This window comes from Pleurodeles waltl, chromosome 3_1 (assembly GCF_031143425.1).
Source record: "Pleurodeles waltl isolate 20211129_DDA chromosome 3_1, aPleWal1.hap1.20221129, whole genome shotgun sequence".
NCBI classification, from domain to species: Eukaryota; Metazoa; Chordata; class Amphibia; order Caudata; family Salamandridae; genus Pleurodeles; species Pleurodeles waltl.
This window is the reverse complement of record NC_090440.1, coordinates 747,234,477-747,249,790: the sequence shown is the minus strand read 5'-3', so window position 1 is coordinate 747,249,790 and position 15,314 is coordinate 747,234,477. Positions and strand designations below refer to the sequence as shown.

General features: G+C 42.9%; 1 protein-coding gene across 1 annotated transcript in view; it reads left to right on the top strand.

The window, feature by feature from the left end:
• The window catches only part of CSTF3 (cleavage stimulation factor subunit 3), a 409,061-nt gene that overhangs the window by 167,448 nt on the left and 226,299 nt on the right, over nt 1–15,314 (top strand). Inside the window, exons 5-10 of the mRNA XM_069223523.1 lie at nt 953–1,050; nt 8,807–8,873; nt 8,968–9,002; nt 9,690–9,816; nt 9,949–10,026; nt 13,874–14,036. Coding sequence (XP_069079624.1) covers nt 953–1,050; nt 8,807–8,873; nt 8,968–9,002; nt 9,690–9,816; nt 9,949–10,026; nt 13,874–14,036 — 568 coding nt within the window. The remainder of the gene's footprint in view (nt 1–952; nt 1,051–8,806; nt 8,874–8,967; nt 9,003–9,689; nt 9,817–9,948; nt 10,027–13,873; nt 14,037–15,314) is intronic.

Genomic DNA, 15,314 nt, shown 5'->3' with positions numbered 1-15,314 from the left:
TAGTGCAAGGTCTCTTCCAACAGTCCAGAGCGCCTTGGTTAGGTCTGTTGCCTCCAAAGAGATCACACGATGACAGCAGTTATTCGCGTTGGTGTTTCCAAGGTGCCTATCGTTCAGACACTTCATCTTGAGTGGAACTCAGGCCTCCTGTACACCTTTCAGCCCATACCACCCCTGCCCAGAGTTCTCAAGAAGATCAGGAACGGCCAGGCCCAGGTAATCCTTGTGGCTCCAGGCAAGGCAGGGACAGTCTGGTATCCCAAGCTTCTACACTTGAACATGGGTCCTCTGATCAGCCTGCCCCTTCGGAAGGGATCTTCTGTTGCAGTAGCAAGGGAGGGTCCTCCACCTGAACCTGTCAACCCTCCACCTTCTTGCATGGAGATTGAGTGGCAATAGTTGACTGCTTTCAACTGTCCTCCTGAAGTCTGTAATGTCTTTCTGGCAGCTAGGGGTTCCTCTTCCAAAAATGTATAGTCTGCCAATGGGAAACATTGGCAATTATTGTTCAGAAAAGTCGATCGACCCTCTTTCTGCCTCTCTTTCTCTCTCATGCTCTTCTCCTTATTCTCACCCTGGCCCAGTCCGGAGTTAATTGTGAATGTGATTTTGCTCTCCTTGTTGCTCAGTTTCAGGGGGATATTATTATATGGCTTCTTTCCTTTTACGTATTCCTGTCCCCACCTTGTTCAGCATTGTTGACAGTAATGTGCCCATAACCTTCAAATTAAACTGGAATCTGTAGTTGGTATGCCAGGTATTGCAACTGAAGCACTAGAACTCGAATAGTCTGTAAAGAGTTTGTCAGTTGATAGGGAATTTCAAATTACATGTGAACTCTTCAGTTGGAAAAGAATTAGGTGGGGTTGGTTGAGATCTCAAGATCATAACTAAAGGTTAGTTACCCTCTATGATATTTCTCCCTAATGGATTTTCTCTACATTATGCTTAGTTGTTTCAGAGATGCCTCATGAAAGTTTTACACATCGACCTATGGAAGTGCTACCTTTCTTATGTAAGAGAAACAAAGGGAAAGCTACCAAGTTATAAGTGAGTATAAAATATTCAACATGTAGTTTTCTCTTTGTATGGAAGTTTGTCAAAATGTTATATATTTTACACACTGCCAAGCCTCTCACTTGCCATTGTACTCATGTTTTTGATATAAATTACAGGTTCAAACTTTTTTCTACAATCTGATTTCTTTGCGTGTGTAAGCAAAAGAACCTAGGCATTCAAAATTAAATTTTACCACCAAACCATAATCATTAAATTCTGACTTTTAACCACAAAATGTCTTTACATAAACCACCAAACACTGCGCCTCTGAGCGCTACGCTGAGCAGTCTGACACTTGACAATTATCTTCCTCTAACAGGATAGTCACATTATGGATTCATTATTGCATGATCTAGCACCAAATTTCCAGTACACTAACACCCACTGACAATTGTACTGTGTGTTGTTGAAGTCAATGGAATCTTAAGCTATACATTGTTCTTTTTTTGAACATTTTTTCTGAAAAATATCTTGGAACCCCTTGCAATTTAAGTTTTGCCCCTCAAACAGTAGTGGGTACTTCTGTCTACAGCTTTGTCCTCTGGTCCCTTTCAATCAGACTGCTACATTTGGCACCTTTAAACCATGCACTTTGTCTCCATTATGCCTTCTTACGTTTGAATGCAGAGCACATGTATCCACCCATACCCACCCCTCACTACATATGGAGTTCCCAAAGGCTATGTTCTCTCATGAGAACTTTTTAATGTTAACTTGCTACCTGTGTGGGAGGAGAGCATTTTCAGAGCCATAAGGAGGCAATTTTTATATCACTGCCTAGCGTCCAATATTTCTCAATTAAACTATAACAAATAAAACTTCCATTTCTGAGCGCATTTCCACATCATGAACCTAATTGATAGACTTACTTTTTCCCTATACCTTCCTCCGAGTAGGCCTAATCTCTGATCCTGTTTCCCTGTCCTCCTGATCCTGGAGCGCAATATCCTTTTATAAAAAAACAAAAAGCTAAGAGCCTCGTTGGCATAACCAAGCCAGTCGTCGGTTTTGAGACTCTTGTCAACAATGATTTCCTATGGCAAATTTTCATTAATTGGTTCCAGAACATAAAACACCTTCTCTCCAAGTCCTATGTAACAATTACACAGCCCCTGATCATTCTCACGCACCCACTAAAGAAGATCCACACCATTTTAGGAAAATAATACGTATTTGTATATATTTTTTAACACCAAGAACTTAGTTATTGGGTTAATACTTTTTTTTATTATTTTATCACCAGTTATTAACAGTTAATACATTCATGCATATAGTAACATCTTTAACTCTTTGACTCACTCCACCCTAGTCCAACTCACAAATGTCTGTAATCCAGAGATATATGAATCCTCTATTGCCATTCTTGCCAAGCTTTTCTATCTGGTTCTGTACTGGTTATCATTAGAGGCACACCACTGTTCCATTTCTGTATCCTTTCAAAATTCCGTTGTCCATCCTCCCCATATTTTTTTCATATTTCTTCATGCATTCTCTATTCTTGTAAACTTCATTTTTCTATAATTCTAGAAATTACATTCCTATTCCCCATTTCTGATATGTAGGGGGCGTTGCTGAGCCCCATCTCTGGGCTATATCTCTCTTGGCCTCCATGCAACCTGTGTTAATTGTTTTTTGATGACGTGTATAGTCTGAAGTTTCCAATATACCCAGTAACACTATCCTTGGTGCGAGTCTGAGAGTCCCGTCGATTGCAGCCGCCAGTGTGCTTTGCACCTTCACCCAATACCCCTGAAGGCGTGGGCAACTCCATATAATGTGCAGAAAAGAGCCTTTCATTCTGCAGTTTCTCTTGCATCCTGTGCTGTCTATCCATCCTATCTTATATAAAAAAAAGTCAGAGTGTAGTATACCCTGTGCAGTATTTTAAGCTGGATAAGCTGAAAGCTAGCTTTTATTGCTGCATTTTAGGAGGAATTCTTCCCTGCGTCTAATTCTGAGCTTTCCCGCCGTTTCATCAGTGTATCTTGTGTATTCCTCATCAGGGTACCATATGTCATTGATTCAACTTTCCCACTCAGCAGCCTATTTTCTAATGGGGAATTTTCTTGTGTCTCTTCCTCTGGATGGATTCTGGTTTTCAGGGTGTGGGATAGTTGTCTATACTGGAGCCACTGGGACCCGGTCAGCTTATATTCTGTCTGTAGGTCTGACAATAGGACTATTTCATTTGCATCCCATACTTGCACTAACGTCGATATGGCAATGTCATTCCATCCTTTGAAACCCTGTATTGACGAGACCTCTTTTAGCCTTGTACCGTCCCATAATGTGGTTTTGGGGTTAGTCTCCCACCCCATCTTCTTTGTCAGTTTCCTCCAGATATCAATTCCCCCTTTGTGTCGCCAGGTACATATTTGGAGGAGTTCGTCCTCTCTAGAGTGCATGCTGCAAGTAACCGTGTGTCCCCATTCCTAGTTTATCACCCCAGAACGCTGGGTTATCCATATAAGCCCAATCATTTACTAAATTGACTTGCACTGCTTCGTAGTATTTCTGCACATTGGGCAGTGCAATTCCCACGTCAAACCTAGATCTTTGTAGTGTTTTCAGAGATATTCTCGGTTGCCCACCTGCCCATAACAACCGTCTTACCAGCCTATCTATCTTAGTGAAAAACATATCTGGTATTTTATATGGTGTGTTTTGTATACGTATAGCATTCTGGGGCGCTCCAACATTTTAAACATGGCTCCCTACCCTTATAGGGATAGAGGCAGCGACTGCCAATGTTCCAGGTCTTGCTCTAGTTGTTGCAGTGCAGTGTCATATTCGCCTCATAATACTCAGTGTGCATTATCCATATCCCTAGGTATTTAAATTTGGTTCGCTCCATCCGGAGTGGCAATCTGAAGTGTGTATTATTATATCATCTCCCAAGGGGAACACTAGCGATTTATCCCAGTTAACTGCAAAACCTGAATGTCTGCCGAATATTTGTTGGAGCCTATCCATTGTTTGTGTGATGTTGGATACGTATAGTAGGATATCTTCTGTCCCCGATTATCCGGCCAGCGCTAAATTAGTGGGTCCACTCTTATCCAAGCAGCCACGGCTTCGATAGCCAATGCAAACAACATCGGTGATAGTGGGCAACCCTGTCTGGAGCCCCTCATAATAGAAAATGTCCGAGAAAGATGGCTGTTGACCCGCACCCTAGCGATAGGGTGGTCGTAGAGGAGTTTGAACCATCTTATATAGTTTGCCCTAAAGCCCATCCCCTCTAGAACACCAAAGAGATAGCTCCACTCCACCAAATCAAATTCTTTGTTTGCATCTAGAGATACAATTACTTTGCCCGCCGGTGCCTCTCGTGCCAGAGCCATGTTATTGTGTAGGCGCCAGAGGTTCAGCCTGGTCGATCGGCCTGGCAAGAATCCGTTTTGGTCCTGGTGTACTAATTCTAAGATCACCATTTTTAACCTATTTGCCAATACCTTTAGCCAGTATTTCTGTGTCCCCATTGATTAATGATATGTGCCTATATGAGTCACATCTGTCCTCCGGTTTCCCTGCCTTTGGGATTAATATCACCATCACTGTGCGCATGTCCATCTGTCAGTTTACCTCTTTTGTACCCCTCATTCAGGGCCATATGCAGCGGGACCTCCACTTGTGTTTGCAGTCTTTTAAATAATTTTATTGGGAGTCCGGGGACTTTACCTGATTGCATCTGCCCCAAGGCTTTTATGATTTCCTCTACTGTAATATCTTCTTCTAAAGCTACTTTGTGGGTGTTGCTCAGTTTGTTTATTGGGCAGTCATCAATAACTGCTTAGATTTCTACTTCAGGGGCTGTTATGTAGGAGTCGTAAAAGTGTTCCAAATGTGTGGCGAATTCTTCAGCTATTTCTCTGCTTGTGCGTATCAGATCCCTGATGTTTGCCTAATTTCTTCAATCGTCATTTTGTCCCTTTCCTTTCTTACCATCCACGCCAGAAGCTTCCCTGTTTTATTTCCTCCTTCATAAATTCTTTTTTGCTTTGGTATGTAGGAGGTTTTGTCTTGTTTTTTTACTAGTGTTTGGTATTAGACTGTTTTCAGGTCAGCTGTACTCTTACCAATGGGATCCCCCTTCTCCACCTATGTCTCATCTAGGGTTATGATTTCTTCCTCTAGTTTATCCAGTGCTGCCCTTCTTTCCTGTCTATCCTGTAGCTCCCCAAAAATAATTGTGCCTCTTATTGTTGCCTTGTCCTAGTGTCATTTCACTTTGCACCAAGTTTCTATTTTCAGTAGAGCAGAACTCGGAGGCCGTGGTCAAGTGAGTCGCTGTGTTTCCATTCTCCGTGGTTGTTTGGTCCTTTAGGTTTGGAGATTGAGCGACATCCACAATGGGAAGCGATCGCTTATTCCTCTAGCCAAATATTTTGCCTCCCTAAATCTGCTCAGTGTGTCGCTTGTGGTGAAAAAGTAGATCAATCGTGAGTGCATTGAGTGTGCCCCTGAGTAAAAGGAGTAACATGTTTCCTCAGATAAACCTTTTGCCTGCGTAAATCCTTCTAGTCTTCCCCTCTTCCCAATTCCCTCTTGATGGGAGTTATTTCTTTCACTACTGGTATTCATTATAAGGTTAAAATCTCCTCCCAGTACTACTAGGGCATATATGGGGCCTCTACTAGTACTTCTCCCACCTGAAAGAGGCTGAAGGTGGTGACTGGGGGACCAATCTAACCAAGCCCAGGGGGTTGTTCAGCTCTGTAGGGGTTCAGGACCTCTCCAGCACCATTAGCCCACTTAGGCTCAGGTGCAGTGGGGCTTTTTTGTGACCGGTTCTCCACGGACCAGGGCTCTCACAATTATTCTTGGCACCCTGCAGGGTGCAGGGGAGTACCTCTGCTACTCCATGGGAGATGCTGGTGGTTCCTAGAAGTGCTGGCAGTCCCACAACATTGGCGCAATTGTCGAGGACAGCAGACAGGCAGGCACAGTTGGGGCCAAGTCAGTTGCGGCACCTCAGTTCTTGCTTTTCACGGCTCTTTGTTGTCCTTCTGTAGGAAGCTGGCACTGTATCTATTATACCAAAGTAAGGCATAGTGCCCACATAGTCCAGTGGGTCCCCAAAGGCTTTACAGAGGCAAAAGTAGATAATATGAATGCTCCCTTTTGTGGTAGTGTGGCCAAGGAGTTAGGCTTAAAGAGAGTAGTGTTAAGCATTTGCTGTACACACACAGTTAAGAAATGTGGCACACACTCAATGACTAACTCCAGGCCAATGTTTTTATGTATAAAACAGGTAAGTAATACTTTCCAGTTTCAAAAGTGGACCCATTGCAATTTCTCATAGAAAGCAATGCAATTCTAGGGGAGGAAAAGTAACAATATAATTTGCAGGTAAATACTTGACTCCCAGTCTTCGGGGGTTAAGGTGGCTGTAGGAAAATGGCTCCTTGTTGCAGTTACCCCCCCCTCCCCCCCCCCCCACCTTTTGCCTCATATTGATTCTGATTTGACTGGTAGTGTGCTTGGGACCCTGCTAATCAGGCCCCAGCACCAGTGTTCTTTGACTAAAAATGTACCATTGTTTACTCCAGTATTGGAACTTTCATAGATTCACATGCTTGAATAATTCCCCGTCGTCGAGATGGGAGTCCCCGGTGTAATACAAAAACCATATTCAATTGCATATAAAGCTCAGAGGCATTAGGCCTCTTAATTTAGTAACATCTCATAGTCATTGTAAGGAAATGCCTCCTTGGCATGGTTACCCCCTAACTTTTTGCCTGTGCTAATGCTAAGTTATGAATTGAAAGTGTGCTGGTACCCTGCTAACCAGGCCCCAGCACCAGTGTTCTTTCCCTAAAACTGTACCTTTGTCTCCACAATTGGCACAACCCTGGCACCCAGGTAAGTCCCTTGTAACTGGTACCCCTGGTACCAAGGGCCCTAATGCCAGGGAAGGTCTCTAAGGGCTGCAGCATGTCTTATGCCACCCTGGGGACCCCTCACTCAGCACATGCACACTGCCTCACAGCTTGTGTGTGCTGGTGGGGAGAAAATGACTAAGTCGACATGGCACTCCCCTCAGGGTGCCATGCCAACCTCACACTGCCTGTGGCATAGGTAAGTCACCCCTCTAGCAGGCCTTACAGCCCTAAGGCAGGGTGCACTGTACCACAGGTGAGGGCATATGTGCATGAGCACTATGCCCCTACAGTGTCTAAGCAAAACCTTAGACATTGTAAGTGCAGGGTAGCCATAAGAGTATATGGTCTGGGAGTTTGCCTGATGCTGGAGTATGCCACTTCCAAATTCTGGTGATTATTTGCATAACATAGTATCAAAGTCGGTTTGTGATCTCTTCACTCTTTATTGGGCTGAAAGATGGCTACGCTTGAACTTGATAGATTTGGTGTCGTTTACATTTTGCCTCGATTTTGAAATTGTTTTATTTAGTGTATACCTCTTAGCGTTTAAGACATTTTTATCCTTTGTCAGAATTTCTACAGCTACACTGCTGAGGCTAACTGCTTCAATATCATGTTAACAATAGGCTGTCTTGATTTATTTGTTCGCTTCACCAGATGTGTCTTAACATGTGAAAACCTATTTACAGGAGTACATTTTGGCAATTCCATGGACAATGTATTCAGCAGGGGATATATTAATTTGTCTGATTAGCTCTTCCACATTGAGCTGTGCTCTACCTGGCTATTGCATGGTTTTGATGGCCTTTACAGTTGATTTCCGCTACCACTCGTCACATTCCCCCAGCTGAATTTTGTAATGCAGCTTTACATTTATTAAAAAAAAAAAAAAACTTTCAGTTTCCTTGAGATAAAATAGGATTGGGGCAATAGGGTCTCAATTAGGATAATAATGTCAACTAGTCAAAACCACTGTGAACATATGAAGAGAAATAGAGAATGCATATTTCTACAGATCTGGAAAGAGCGTCTTTGGTTTCAGAGATGAAGATAGCGTTGCTTGTATCTGCCCTGCTTTGACACCCATAAAGTGTTTCATATGGTAGAACATCCTCCATTTATGCAAGGTTTAGTAAAAAGCAAAACATGACACCTTAGCATTATGATAACCAGATACATTTTAGTAGTCATGATTCCTAAATACAATGACTTCAGTTTTCATATACTTTGTAAATAAAGTACCAGTACCTTGATACATGTACCCTGTGTTTTTTGCACTTGCCTTCGTCACATTCATTTGTTGTTTCTGATCATATTTGTGCCTACAGTTCTTGTCAATTAATATTTAAAGCTGGTGATATTTCATGTATGAAGTAACCTGAATTGGTGGAACCTTTCAGTTATATTTTTTTGTAATTAGAAGCATAAAATAACATTTGTTAAAGTTGCCTCTTGTAAAAAATATAAAAAAAGAAGCCTGCTCTTAAAGCAGAGTATTGCCTCCCCCAAATAAATAAAACAAAAGGGCATCAATATATATGATTTCTTTAAAGAAAAACAGGCACAGGGAGAAAACAATCAATACAGTTTTGGAAAGATATTTCAAATGAAATGTTGGCTGGCTTCCAGATGCCAGTAGGTTTTCCTTAGTGAACAGCCCAAGCTTCTGACCTTATGGCTAATATCTCTGACAACCAGTCTTAGGAGGTCAAACTGCATGCAAAAACAATATCCTGGCAAGGATGGTATGAAAACGTGCTCTACAACCTATGCATTGCTAATATCCTGTTTTGCGTATCTAACAAGAATTTGTAAAAAAGATCTTGTAGTGTACACAATTTATTTTCTTTTTTTCGCTACAGGGAAAAAATGGCTCAAGCATATGACTTTGCTTTGGATAAAATTGGGATGGAAATTATGTCATATCAGGTATACTCATGTCATTTTTGCAAATGTCTAATACTATTTTGTAATGAGATGCTCAAAACAGTCATACATTTCTTTTTTTTTTCTTCTCTTGAAGATCTGGGTGGATTACATTAACTTTTTAAAAGGCGTGTAAGTAATTCTTTATTTGATTGTTTGAGACGAGACCTCATGAATCTTTGAAAAACTACAAGTTTCTTTTTTAGTGGGTGCCTGTCATAAGCCCAGTCACCAATTACAGTGAACCCCTACATGAACTTGACCATCTCATTCACCATTACCATTAGGTTGTGCTTCCAATATTTTGACTCGTCAGATTTACTATTTTAGCTCCAGTCCTTGCAGTCTAGGTGCGTGAGCTATGTAAAGGTGAATTGCTTTAATTGTCATGGTCAACACTGTGGTCAGTCAATGTAATGATGCCTATTTAATTAGAGTACCTCACTTAAATAGATGGCGCACATGAATTTTGTCAGGTGGTTTTATTAAGGTCTCATGTAAACAAACCTTATATTTTGTACAGTTCACTACTAAGACATCATGAAACTAGATCTTCAAGCCATGGCATCAACAACTATGTAGGTTGGGAACCGCAAGCCATATAGGGAGGCCTACTATCTCATCAAGAGGTACAGCTAGAGAACACTGCCTAGGCGTAAAAAACATATTGCAATATAAGTATGTTTATGTATTTGGTATAATGGTTTCAGTGATGCAGCAAAAGACTCCTTTCATGCTTCCACCCATTGCTGTGAATTGTATCCCATTTTTCCCATATGTGTGGTAAAACCTGTGATATTTTGATATTTTAACACCTAGAGAAGCTGTTGGTTCTTATGCAGAAAACCAGCGGATAACAGCAGTGCGAAGGGTTTATCAGCGAGGTTGTGTAAACCCCATGATTAACATTGAACAATTATGGCGGGACTACAATAAGTATGAAGAGGTAATTCTTAGCAACTTGTTTAATTTGTGTTCCGTTCATTTGAATGCTTAACAAAATTTCAGGGTAGCATTTCTATTATATTAACTGTAAAGTTAAAGAATTTGATTTAAAATCCAAATTTCTCCTGCTTAGGGTATAAATGTACACCTTGCTAAGAAAATGATTGAAGATCGCAGTAGAGACTACATGAATGCAAGGCGAGTGGCAAAGGTAAGATTGCATTTAAGTATATAGTGAGCCACCTCTTCCCTATTTTTGTGAACCTTTAAATATTTTGAGTTGGACACTAGTTTATACATTTCTCACTAGTAGGGTAGTGAAGATGGTGCTTATTGCACACATCTTAATTAATAGAATTTGATATAAAGTATGTGATACTGCTGGAGATGACAGTGAAAAACAAATGTATAGAAGTATTATGCTCTCCAGTATTGGATCTTTCATAGATTCACATGTTTGAATCATTCCCTGTCGTGGACGTGGGAGTCTCCGTAGACTCCCAATTCGACGACTGGGAATGAATCAAGCATGTGAATCTATGAAACACTCCAATACTGGAGAACTACAGTTACGGGTAAATAACTTATTATTATTTTTTTACTTATGCAAATTTCTAGCATATACATAAACTGAATATCTCCCATCATGTGTAGGAGTTGGAAATACATTTTAAACACACACACACACACACACACACACACACACACACACACACACACGTTTGATGGAATGTGTAGCCGCAGATACATATGCTATGCATATCTCTTCCGACATTCTTTTCGGAGTCACAGGATCAAGTGTCTCTTCCTCTGGGTTACAGTGCGCATGGACATCAACTCCATTGTTATATTGTTTTCTTTCTGCTGTCGGGTTTGGACGTGTTTCCTCTCGCTCCGAGATTTCGAATCTGAAAACCTTAGAAAACCTATTTAATCATCGTGATTGTTTTAATCGCGTTTCCCATCTTGCATTGAACCGATAGTACAGTCGGAATCTAGATTTCACCCTTTTGGGCGCGTGCTCCCGACTCAGGCCTTTTAGGCCTACCGCGTGGAAGCCTGATGAATCTGACTCCATTTCGATTCTGCCCTTTGTGCCACGCGAAGATTAAAACTTCGGAACCGAAAAAGTTCTCATATACAGAGGAACAAAGACAGGAGCAAGAATCTTACAAGCCTTCTGATGAGGACACAGCATCGCTGTGGGGGCTCGGGGGGGGGGTCAACTCTGGCTACTCACGGGCTCGCAGTCGCCGGGGAGTCTTCCCTGTAGAGTTAGTTTTCTGCACGTTGAGCCGGGGGCGTCGGGTGCAGAGTGGAAAGTCTCACGCTTCCGGCGGGAAACGTGTGGTCTTTAAAAGTTGCTTCTTTGTTGCAAAGTTGCAGTTTCTATGGAACAGGGCCGCTGTCCTCTGGAGTTTCTTGGTCCTTTTAGATGCAGGGTAGTCCTCTGAGGCTTCAGAGGTCGCTGGACCCTGGGGGACGCGTCGCTGTTGCACTTTTTTCTTGAAGTGGGGAGACAGGCCGGTAGGGCTGGGGCCAAAGCAGTTGGTGTCTCCGTCTTCTCTGCAGGGCTTTAGGTCAGCAGTCCTTCTTCGTCTTCAGGTTGCAGGAATCTATCTTCCTAGGTTCTCGGGGACCCTAAATACTCAATTTAGGGGTGTGTTTAGGTCTGGGAGGTTAGTAGCCAATGGCTACTAGCCCTGAGGGTGGCTACACCCTCATGTGCCTCCTCCCGGTGGGGAGGGGGGGGGTCACATCCCTAATCCTATTGGGGGAATCCTCCATCTGCAAGATGGAGGATTTCTAAAAGTCAGAGTCACCTCAGCTCAGGACACCTTAGGGGTTGTCCTGTCCTTGTTTTTCTCATTATCTCCTCCAGCCTTGCCACCAAAAGTGGGGGCAGTGGCCGGAGGGGCGGGCATCTCCACTAGCTGGGGTGCCCTGTGGTGCTGCAACAAAGGGGGTGAGCCTTTGAGGCTCACCGCCAGGTGTTACAGTTCCTGCAGGGGGAGGTGTGAAGCACCTCCACTCAGTACAGGCTTTGTTACTGGCCACAGAGTGACAAAGGCACTCTCCCCATGTGGCCAGTAACATGTCTGGTGTGTGGCTGGCTGGCAAAAACTAGTCAGCCCACACTGGAAGTCGGGTATGTTTTCAGGGGGCATCTATAAGATGCCCTCTGGGTGTATTTTTACAATAAAGTGCACACTGGCATCAGGGTGCATTTATTGTGCTGAGAAGTTTGATACCAAACTTCACAGTTTTCAGTGTAGCCATTATGGTGCTGTTGAGTTCGTGTTTGACAGACTCCCAGACCATATACTCTTATGGCTACCCTGCACTTACAATGTCTAAGGTTTTGCTTAGACACTGTAGGGGCATAGTGCTCATGCACCTATGCCCTCACCTGTGGTATAGTGCACCCTGCCTTAGGGCTGTAAGGCCTGCTATAGGGGTGTATTACCTATGCCACAGGCAGTGTGAGGTTGGCATGGCACCCTGAGGGGAGTGCCATGTCGACTTAGTCATTTTCTCCCCACCAGCACACACAAGCTGGCAAGTAGTGTGTCTGTGCTGAGTGAGGGGTCCCCAGGGTGGCATAAGACATGCTGCAGCCCTTAGAGACCTTCCCTGGCATCAGGGCCCTTGGTACCAGGGGTACCAGTTACAAGGGACTTACCTGGGTGCCAGGGTGTGCCAATTGTGGAGACAAAGGTACAGTTTAGGGAAAGAACACTGGTGCTGGGGCCTGGTTAGAAGGGTCCCAGCACACTTTCAAATCATAACTTGGCATCAGCAAAGGTAAAAAGTCAGGGGCTAACCATGCCAAGGAGGCATTTCCTTACATACGTAAATCAGACCAATTATTTGTGGCCTTTGGTGACGCAAGGAAGGGCCGTCCTGTATCCAAACAGACTGTGGCCAGGTGGATTGGCCTATCCAATTCTGTCATACTTGGGCTGGTAAACTTCTCCAAACCAGGGTGAGAGCTCATTCTACAAGGGCAGTAGCTACGTCGGCAGCACTCTTTGCTGGAGTACCCCTGCAGCATATTTGTAGGGCGGCCACATGGTCCAGCCAACATACCTTCACGAAGCACTACTGTCTTGAAGAGACGAATAACATGGACACAGCAATGGGGCAAGCAGTGCTGAGGCATTTATTTTGTTAAGGTGAGCCTCTTTGGTCATCCCACCTCCACAACCAAAGTAGGCGAGCTGCGTTTCTTTAATCTGCTCATGTTTAACTTTCCTACCTTTAATGATTATTGTACTTCTTGGTATCATAGCTAGCATGATACTTGTCGTAATGCTAAAGTTTATGGTTATTATGCCTAGTTGTTATCCTCAGGTGAACATCACTATTGTACCGTTACATAATAACTAGGAGTAGGATTACTCTTGTTATTGTTATTGTTATCATTATTGTTGTTGTTGTGGTTATGAGAATACCACTGGTGCCTGGTTAACCAATATTACTGCTCGCTACTCTAATTCAATCATGTGAATCTATGAAAGATCCAATACCGGAGAAGAAAATTAGTTACTTACCTGTAACTGTAGTTCTTCAGTATTGGTATCTTTCATAGATCCACATGCTACCCACCCTCCTCCCCTCAGAGGCTCCACTTACGGACAAACATTTTACTTCACATTTGTACTAGAAAATCTGAGGGAAAGAACCTCTGTTGGGAGTATTCTAGAGGGTGTTGACGCCTGATTGGCTGTGCCTCAAGTTTGGGTCTTTTTATAAAAGGACATGGATAGGCTATAAAAGAACCGATTTGGGCCATTAGGACCTAATATGTAATGCTTACTGCTATCTGTATTTGAAGTTACCGTGGGACTCCCACCTCGAAGAAGGGGATGATTCACCCATGGGAATCTATGAAAGAAACCAATACTGGAGAACTACAGTTACAGGTAAGTAACTAATTTTCTTAAAACCTCCGCAACATCTGAAAAACCATTATTGAGATTTAGCAGTCTGATGAATCCTTGTTGATGTCCTATCTGGAGGGGCAACATAAAATATGAGCATGATTTCCTTTTTAGGAATACGAAACCGTGATGAAAGGCCTGGATCGTAATGCACCCTCTGTGCCACCACAAAATACCCCCCAAGAAGCTCAGCAGGTAGAAATGTGGAAAAAATATATACAGTGGGAAAAGAGCAATCCTCTTCGGACAGAAGACCAAACCCTCATCACAAAAAGAGGTAACATAGTTTAACTAGTTTTATTATAGTTTCTCTTTTACAGCTAGGGGTTATGGAAAGGTTGAAAGTTTTCTGCCATAAACCATTTATTTCCAAGTAAACAAATTGTAACAAAACTCAGTCCAAGCTCAGATTGCTCAGAGTGCAAGTGAGGTTTGTGCAATCCAAATTGCCAATACATTTTGGTACCAAAAAGCACTGAATTGACTGTTATTTTTCACTTGTTTGTAAATCCATATTTTGTTTTACCTTGTACCTGAGGTTCATGTTATGGCAAGAAAATTGCTATTTTCCAATTATAAATTATCATTAGTATTACAAGTATGCTGCTAATTTGTTTTTAGTTTTTCTTTCATTTCTCTTTCCCTCAGTCTTCCTTTTGTCTGTAGCTTCTATAAAGGCCTGTGTTTGTTTTTTAGATCCTGGAATGTAGCCTTTCATTTAGGTGCAGCTGACATTCTGGGGTGGAGGTGGGGCTTCTTGGAACTGCCTGAAATCTGGCTATGCCACATGCCTGGGACTAACAGCCCTTAAATCGTGGCTTGGAGTGTTTGCAAAGATAAATTTCTCTATGTGCAACAGTGTAAATTTCCCATCTAGACACTTAAACATTGCAGCACAGGCTGCATGTCTGTTAACCTCTTGTTGGTAAATGATGTGAAAAGGCTGTGGAGTGAGAGAAAGAATTGTATTTGGATGAAGAGGTGCAAGCGGAAAGAAATAGGTTCCTGTGTTATGGCTGCTCTCTATGCATCACAGCCATGGCCACACCTTGATTGTTATGTCCAGATCTGGAGGTCACATGTAGAGTATTGCATCTTCCAGTCTCTGGCATACTAAGCTAGCTCCGGATGTCGTCTGTGGCCTGTTATGTCCATTTCTTAGAGCCACATCTTTATAACTTTTTATGTGTACCAGCAACATACTCCATTCAAAGACTTAGGGCTTCATTACAAGTCTGGTGGTCAGTACACAGGACTGCCAGATTCGTGGTGATGAGACCGCCACAGTGCTGGCAGTCTCCTCGTCAGCCACATTATAAGTTTTTCATTGGGCTGCTTGGTTTCCACCAGTCAGCCCAGTAGAAAACGTGCAACGGCATTGGACGTCTGCCCTCCGAGTTGCGGGTACTTAACTGCTGGCTGACCAGATTCCAAGTACCCACTATCTCCATAGGAGCCAACGTTAACTTGGCTTTCCTTTGACCTCTGCACCCAACCGGCCCATGTTGCTGGCAGTGGTTGTTTGGGGTTAACTTGAACTCCCAATGATGGACTA